Here is a 9,334-nt window from a genome sequence, read left to right as displayed (position 1 = left end):
GTGATGAAAAAATAATAACAACTAAAGTCTATTCGGTCTTACTCGGGACAGTCCGCGGCTGCAGCATCCTGCCCGCCGCAACACAGCTTGACGATCCGTGACGTCTCGACTTCTCTCGGGTCGTATACACTCTGATTGACATGTCAGTCAATAACCCGCCGTATTTATGAAGTATATAGGTACACAATATACACTTTGCGGTCTACGACAGAGAATCGTATGAAAACGCATTCAACGACAGGCCAGACCGCGACTCAGCCGACGAAATATTTGGGCGTTAAAGGTTCCATTATGTACCTACCCTATGCTTATATATAGTAACGTCCAGGACGGATGTATACGATGAATGATTATATAATGATCATATTTATACAGACAGCTGAACCGAATAATTTGTCAAGTCATCGTTCTTATGGAGAACAATAATTGAACTATATATATAATCTATAAATAATATACTCCTCAGCAAACCATTATAATATGATATATATATTTTATATATAGGTATTACAATATATTTACAGATATACCTATACTGTTTATATATATATATTATATTAACCGTTGTAATAGTAAAATCACAATTAAAACTTCTATTATTGGAAGAGCGTGGAGCAGTGCACTTAGGTACCTATAATCACCTCGAAAAAGTATTTGCTAGGAATTTAATATTCGTTTATCGAATAAGTCAGAAAATTAGTTTTTACTCGACAAGATAATAATTAGTTAATATTATGAAAATCGTAGTATGACGGACAACCATTACACAGCACGGCCTCGTGTTAAAGTTATTCATCGTTGTATATTCGCTCAGCTTTGTATAATATTACTAGCTGCCCGATCTTCCTCCGGAAGGAATTATTTTTTTGTAATTTAATTTAAAAACATAACTATTTTTTGGCTATACAAATAATATAATATAATGTCATATTGTAGTTATTATTATTGCTAATTTCTGAAAATTTTATATCCTACATTTTGAATTCAACCACCGGAGTGGTAAATTGTATTCTTTTTATTATAGAATAGAGATAAGGTAGAAAAGAATGTAACAATAAATTATTTGTTCAATGAATAATATATATATTTCAAATAGAAAAATGCAAGTGCAAACAAATAAATAATTAATAATAATAATAATATCAATAATAACAATAATAAATAAACAAACAAATAGAATATTTCGTTTGAATTTCAATAAATTACAGAAGTTACTATATAGACAATAATAAAATTAATAATCAATTTCCGTATGCATAGTCAATGTATGTGTCACATAAGACGTGTTAAGCTGTCTTATTTGACACATAAATTGACTATGCATACGGACAAATTTCTTATTGTCTTCTACAAATAATTCTATTTTCTACTGCTTGACGTTCGAGATTTAATCTGATTTTTTTAAATGTAAGTTCATTAATTTCATTTTGCAGTTGTTCTTGGAGGATGTATATCTCGTCTAAACGACGCTTCGTAGACTTTTCGTCTTCTACTATTTGTGATATAACCTTGTCATCAACTGATGTTAAATATGCGTTATCTATTATTGAAAAAAAAATACAATACACATTATAGAATGTTGCTATGTAAGGCAATTTGTGTAACCTATTTTAAAAACCAACCTGATTGATTTAATGTAGTGTTATCAATTGACGATGATTGTGTTAAATCCATTCTATCGAATTGATATCGGCCCTCCTTTTTATACCATTCTTTTAACACCTCTTTTTCAGGCCAATTAGGGTTAATTTGTATAACAGTAGAATGCGTTACAGATAATTTTTTGCCTTTTTTATAAATAACTAATTTACTCTTCTCAACTGATAGAATGTCTTCTATTTGTCCAGTAAATAAAGAAGCTTCTTCGTTCCATAGCGTAAGTGTTATCTAAAATAAAATATAATATAAAATCATTTATAGGTATTTAAAATAGATAAAATGTCTATTGTAATACAAAACCTACTTACCTCGATTCCAGTATTATCTGCTATTACAACATCTCGTAGTTTCAGTGTTTTGGTTGGCTTTACAATGTCTACTATGTCTTCTATGCGAATTATTACTCCAATAGTGTCTAGAAAGTAATCAAGTAGTAAATAAAATTAATTATAACGGAAGACTATAGCCTATATAATATATAGTAATGTGTATACATACCAACTATCGCATCATTATTTAATGATATAATACTATCAAACGTCATAAGAGTGACGTGTGTTGGAACTACATCCGATGTATCTTCTATTTGAGTAATAATTGTCGTAGGTCCCATTATAATTTCATAATTATGATTAAGGCGATTGTATAATTTATTAGATTTGTTAATTTTTCCATTTACTATGCTAAAAATCTGGTCTTTCTATAAAGGTACAAATCATAATGTTTTTATAGATATAATAGATACATTTTTAAATTTAATAAATCGTATTTGACGATCGTAATATTATTATTTATTACTATTCTTCATATCATACCTTGAAAATTGAGCACACATTTTCGGCATCGTTATTAAAAGCGGTGAGACGTATTTCTCCCGTAGCATCAAATATATCCACACAAAAAAGTTTTCCTATATTATTTTTGAAAGAACGTAATTCGTGAACTTTTAAAACACGTGCTTCAATCTTAAAACTAAATAATATGAAATTATATTACATCATATTATAAATGCGGCATATAATATTAATAGGTACGTGTGCAAAAAAAGTGCCATTAATACTTTGTTAAGTATTGTTATATCTAAGTTCCAGTAATTTAAAATCGATAATTACCTTGATCCTAATGACTGATCGATGTCTCGAATATTTACCACACCGGCCATAATTGAAACAGCAATTTTTTTACTATAAGTAGGTATACGAACTCTAGATAAACTTCGTTTCACTTAAATGGTGAAAGAATAACTGATAATCGATATAGGTGAGTGCTCGTATTTAAAGGGTCGATGGAAATGCCATTAACGAATAGCATGAGGGAGACGTGTTATGGGTGGGGCCACACTGCCACTGCCCAATGAAATGTCAAAACTAAAGATATCACATAAATACATAATACGTAATTAACACATATACGCGTGACGTTGAATAATAATGTTTATTTTATAATTATGCTATTATTCAATTAACATTTATAATAGGTAGGTAGGTATTATCTAACATTAAATAATTTATACAGTTAATCAGATTAATTTTAATGTAATAACAAAAATAGCTTAAATGAATTACATTTAAAAAAATATTAAACCCAAAATAATTTATTTTATATAATATACATATATACAAAAATATAAATATCTAAATCAATATTAATTATATCATTGATATTTACAAAACTTCCGGGTAAACAATATTTTTAGTTTTACTTGCAGATGGTGATAAAATTGTAATACACTTAGAACTGCCTACTCTAGAACTGCCTACTCTAGAGCACGCTACGTATAACTGACCATGAGAAAAGCATGGCTCGCTTAAATCAATCCCAATTACTTTAAACGTTTGACCTTGAGCCTTATTAATGGTCATTGCCATACAGGGTTTTACAGGAAACTGTAATCTTTTAAATTCAATTGGAAAATCTGTGGGTATCATTGGTATTCGAGGTATGAACACACTTTCCCCGGAATAACTACCAGTTAAAATAGTTGCTTCTAACACATTTTGGTGTAAATTTGAAATTAATAATCTTGTTCCATTGCACAATTTAGGTGCGTCTAAATTACGGAGCAATATTATGGGTGTTTCAACCTTAAAAAAATATGAAGTATATCATGTATGGAAATTAAAAATAATATTATTCAGATTAATTTTATGTTAGTGTACTAACAAAATATACAATGCCTACTTTTAATTTCAACTCATGTGCGGTGGAAAACCAGGTGGATTTAAAGTATGAAGAAATTCAGAAGGATAGTTCACAGATTGTTCAGGATCTGGTGTTGTGTCAATTGAAACATATAGTGTTTCTTTCGTATTAATACAATTTAATATCATAGAATTAATTAAAGTGACTTGTGAGTTTTTTGGACATAATATAGCACGTTCACACCACCAAGAATTATTACATAAAGTGACATTTGTTAAGTCGGGATAAATACTATTTATTAATTCAGGGATATTAAAAATAATTTTTCCAAAGTCATCGGTCAATGAAATTTGATTATTTTCGTCTGTCGGTAATTTTCCCTCTCCAATATCCAATAAAAACTTACTAAATTCATCTGAAATTAAAATATTTTGCCATTAAATTTATTTGAATTTCATGATTATAATATAACTATTGAAGTATAATTTTAATTAAAAATTAATTATATTTACTTTGAATCGATAATAACACTTTATTACTGTTCATATTTATACAAATACATTAAAAATTGACCATTCATTATATTTTACTTGAATCTTGTTCTTTACTTAATTGTACTCGTATATTAGACGTAAGTTTCAATCTAATAACATGTTCCCATAAATTTGACGATTTAATACATACATGTATTTCATCAGTTTTAGTACCCCGAGGCACAACAGGTAAAATTTGACGGAAATCACCTACAATTAATTAAAAATATTACATAACTAATGAAATGACAATACATAGTTTTGATGACGGTAATAAATAAAATTTAACTGAAAAATAATTGTATTAGGTACCTGAAAATGCAATCGTAATCCGACCCATGATATCATTTTTACCAGTCAGATCAATCAATGAACGGTTCAGTGCTTCAATAGCTTTTTTATGAGCCATAGTACACTCGTCCCATACAATCAATTTACATTCTTGTATTAGTTTGGCCATTGCTGACCCTTTTTTTATGTTGCATACAGGTAAATGGTTGTTTATCATAGTGAGAGGTAATTTAAACATTGAATGTGCTGTTCGTCCTCCAGGCAATAATGTTGCAGCTATCCCTGACGATGCAACACACAACGCTATTTTTCCTTCATGTCTTATTTTTGACAATAATAACTTTAGTATAAATGTCTTACCAGTTCCTCCAGGAGCGTCGATGAAAAATAATTTACCATCGTCGCGAAGAACTGAATTGTAGACAGCATCAAATACACATCTCTGTTCATTAGTAAGTCTTGGCTCGTTAGTGGAAATATCAGTTTTCAAACTACATTTATCATATTGTGTTTCCCTCATATATTCAAATTGATTATCCATATTAACATTACTATCATTACTATCATTACTATCACATTCAGGCAACGGTAAATTGTAGTATTGTAATTGTTTTCCATTTATTTTTAATAAAATATTATTAAGTAATCTCAAAGTTTTATTGTATATTGTATCGTTAAATGTGCTATTTGGATCTAGTACCTTTGATTGATGTAAAATATCATCAGACATACTATTACGGTGTAAAATCCATAATTCAAGTGGATCTGATATTTGACACGCACTCAACATGAGTGCAAATAAATATCGTAACTTTGAAGACGAATCATTCAGTGAAGCTTCGGTCAATGTCAATGACCAATGACTGTCATCATCTATTAAATTAAGTGTTTTGCATGCTTGTTGAAAAGTTGGATAAATAATATTGTTAACCGTTCGTAAATTTTGAAAAGAAGTTGGGCCTTTAACCACGTGTAGTAATAATCTCAAAAAATAGCATTCTGCATTATTTGGATGTACTGTATAAACCCTGCCGATTGCATCCGTAGAATATATATTATTTTCCAAAAGTTTCCCTCTTTTTCGCCTACTAAATGTATGGTTATTTGAGTCCCATGTGAAATATTTTGGCACTTCATGATATAATAATGTTTTAGCAAAATCATCAACTTGACACAGATCAAAAAATGCCAATAATGTAGTGTTTTTTGAATGATTTAAAATATGCTGAACATTATCTGCGGATGAAAAATATACTCTCTGACCATTTTCCAAATGAACTGCCAAGTGCTGTACGACTGGATGCCTTTGATGCAACGGAAATCCTAATATTTTCCAAACTGCCTCGTTGGTACTAATATATCGTCCAATTTGATAAATTCCAACTTCATCAAATTTATTCGTTAATGCAAATATAGCTTGATCAGACCCTTTATTAATATATTTACAAATGTATTTAATTGATTTTACTGAATGACACCATTCAACATTAATATGAGCATTGAATGTTTTTAATAGTAATGAATTGTATGGAACAATAAATCTATTATCAATTTCTACCAAGGTCGAATTTCGTAATACAGTTGATTTAAATCCACCACTTCTAAAATCCCTTCGTCTGTATAAAGGATAACCATCATATTCAGTAATAGTACTGTTAGTAAATGCTTTCGGATACCTAATAGAACAAACGCAATTTTTTTTATTAAATATGCATTTCTTTTCATTACATGTATACAATAAAAATGCAAAATCATGTTAATCTTAAACTAATACGATTTGTTATGCAAAACCACCTTAAGTAGGTAACTACATGGCACTTGAATATATCTATCTCATAACTTGAAAATTAAATTTTTACTCATAACTTACAAAGAAAGTCCTATCGAAAAAATTTAACTTCAGCATCGTTATTATACAAAAAAAGACATTAATTAAAAAAAATGTAGAATATATATGAGGAGGTTTAAAGTTTAAACTGCATTATTGCTAAGATAGTTTAATAAATACATATGTGTGCGCTTTTGCACTAAAAAATAACTAAATACCTACCTACACTTAAACAAACACAAAATATAAGTTATACAAATAATGACATTTTATAAAGATACTTAATTTAAAAAAATAAAAATTATAATTCAAAATATTTATAAAAATGTATAATAGTTATTAATATGAAATTGATTTAAATATGTATATTGAATATCAACATTTATTATTACCTTTTTGAACATTTTTGGTTTTCTCCCATACATGGAGAATTTGGATGCATATGACCACATGGCCCATGTACCATGTGTTTTTTAACTATTTCAAATAATTCAGGATCTATTTCGGGGTTTGGTAACTCAGCACTTATTATATCATCGACATCATTTGGTCTAATTTGATCAACTAACCAAACCAGTAAATGAGCATGAGGAAGACCTTAAATAATGAATCATTATACGTAGAAAAATAAATAAATAAATAAATAAATAAATAAATAAATAAATAAACAAATAATACTATTCATTTATTACCTCGTTTTTGCCACTCAACAGTATACATATAACACTGAGTTTCACCAAATATACGATGTTTCACAATTAAGTTCATTAGAACTTTCATTTTTTGATGAAAAACTCTAGCGATAATATCGTGTCTGTCTTGTGCAATTTGACCATGTTTGAGTTCTCTTTTTATTTCCATCCAATTTGGATTACATGTAAATGTAATGAACAAATTTGGAGTTCCAAAATTACGAACGTAAGTCATGGCATCCATCGTTTTTTCGTGCATGTATCTAAAAATCAATAGTATGTACAGACGTACAGTTTTAGATTATTAAAATTACTATTACACACAACACACTGCAGTACATTTTTCGTAGCAATTTTAAGTTATAAGATACAAAATATTTTATTACCTTGGACCTCCTGTAAATGAAGAAGGTAAAATAAAAAGTTGTCCAATGTCATTCACATGACCATCATTTTCTATAGCATCACGTAAATGAATGTAATCTTCCGCTCTTAATTTTGACTGATTATTCCGTATAAATAAAAGTCGTTCTGATTCTATTTTGGCATACATATCAACCTTTCAAAAAATTAAAATTAAGAATTACATTTATTTGTATTATTATAATATTTATACATGTTTTTGATTAAGTTGAAAAAATATTGTTTACTTACCCAATATTTATTAATAAGTTGTCTATAATTATGTAAATGATTGTAGATATGATGCCTCACCATCAGTCTATAAGCATAAAACTGTTTTGAAGAAATAGTTTTATGACTATTGTATTCATTTAAATTAACATTAAATGACAAAATATCAATAGCATAACCATCTTCACCGTGTAGAAATATCAGTGGATATTCAAGAGAATCGTAAGACCTAAAAAACACATAAATAAAAATTAAGAAAAAATGTATAGTGTATACACTTTAAAAGGAATTTACCTATGAGTTTCACTTATTCGTTGTAACTTTTCATCTTTTCTAGATAAAACTATATCACGATTTCCATATTCTTCTCCAATCATTACTACAGCCATTTCTACTTGAGTTGGTGCATTAAATCTACCTCTATGTTGACCTTGAGGAACCATATTTGCATTTATGACTATTCGGTATTGATCAGTGGGCATATGATCCAATGCAGTTTTGAACTTCGTAATTAAAGGATTGATATTATGTAACAATAATTGCATACGATGAAATTGCCTGAATGCAATTTGAACGATTTTCACAATGGAAAACGATGCACCTTTTATTACTCATAATAATGAATATTATTATTATTATTATAATTATTATTATTGAATTAATAATATATTTAAATCACACTTGAAAAAAAAATTAGATCTGTTAGTAACGCTGTACAACAATCGACTGAAAGTTTGGAGTTGGAGATGTCGATCTCATCGATCGAATAAATAAAGCAATGCGCTTGCGTATTAGAAACATTATTATAGGTCAATTATAAAGTAAACAAAAAAAAGAAAAAAAAAAGAAACAGATATCGTTATTGGTGAATATATTTTTTAATTGGTAATTAGGTAATCTAATTATACATATTATTATTATTATTATTATGAGAGGAGGCGCTTAGGTAATAGACTTTCAAAACCGGTTTCCTTCGTCTCCTAATTCTTATTATATAGATGATGGGATATTCTTTAACAATAGCTATTAACTGTTCAACTTTATTAGTCATTTTTATTATAAAAAATTAAATTGTAAACAAGAGAATCGTTCATACATTCAAACACCACGACGTTAGATTCAACTGCGAGGTGCAAACTTCAAGGTGCACGATTACGATGAATAGATATGTGTTTGATAAATATATTAATAATATGATTTGGGAATTTACAACTGATTATCGCAGCGGTAAGCGAAAAATATAGTGTCTGCAGCGAAAAATAAAAATATCGCGCTCAATCTTGCGGTAAAATTTTCGCCGCGGTATTAATTTCGCGCTAGTGAGTGCACTCGTATTAAAACGTATGGACATTAAATTTCGCTGCCGCTGCCGCTTCGGTTTGAGCGAACCTTAAGGCAGTATCGTCCGCGAAAAGCACTAAGTTTCCGTTTAATTTAATATTTGTTAAACTGTTAATATAAATAATAAATAATAAAGGCCCAAGACAAGTTCCCTGCGGAACTCCACAAGTAATTAATTTTTTAACAGATTTTGTTTTACCTAATTTTGTGCAACA

The 9,334-nt window shown here is 28.8% G+C and overlaps 1 protein-coding gene across 1 annotated transcript; it reads right to left on the bottom strand.

Moving 5' to 3' along the window:
* Positions 1-1,337: 1,337 nt before the first annotated feature.
* LOC107882970 lies at positions 1,338-8,221 on the bottom strand. Its single transcript, XM_016802206.1, has 12 exons — positions 8,073-8,221; positions 7,860-8,007; positions 7,532-7,704; positions 7,146-7,408; positions 6,846-7,050; positions 5,438-6,301; positions 4,689-5,194; positions 4,486-4,544; positions 3,362-3,743; positions 1,968-2,074; positions 1,623-1,887; positions 1,338-1,540 (listed from the first exon to the last, which is right to left on the bottom strand). The coding sequence occupies exons 1-12, from the start codon at positions 8,219-8,221 to the stop codon at positions 1,338-1,340; spliced, it is 3,324 nt and encodes a 1,107-aa protein (XP_016657695.1).
* Between the last annotated feature and the right edge of the window lie 1,113 nt (positions 8,222-9,334).

Source organism: Acyrthosiphon pisum, chromosome A2 (genome assembly GCF_005508785.2).
Source record: "Acyrthosiphon pisum isolate AL4f chromosome A2, pea_aphid_22Mar2018_4r6ur, whole genome shotgun sequence".
Lineage (NCBI taxonomy): Eukaryota > Metazoa > Arthropoda > Insecta > Hemiptera > Aphididae > Acyrthosiphon > Acyrthosiphon pisum.
The sequence above is the reverse complement of the archived record's forward strand: the minus strand, read 5'-3'. Positions and strand labels throughout refer to the sequence as shown.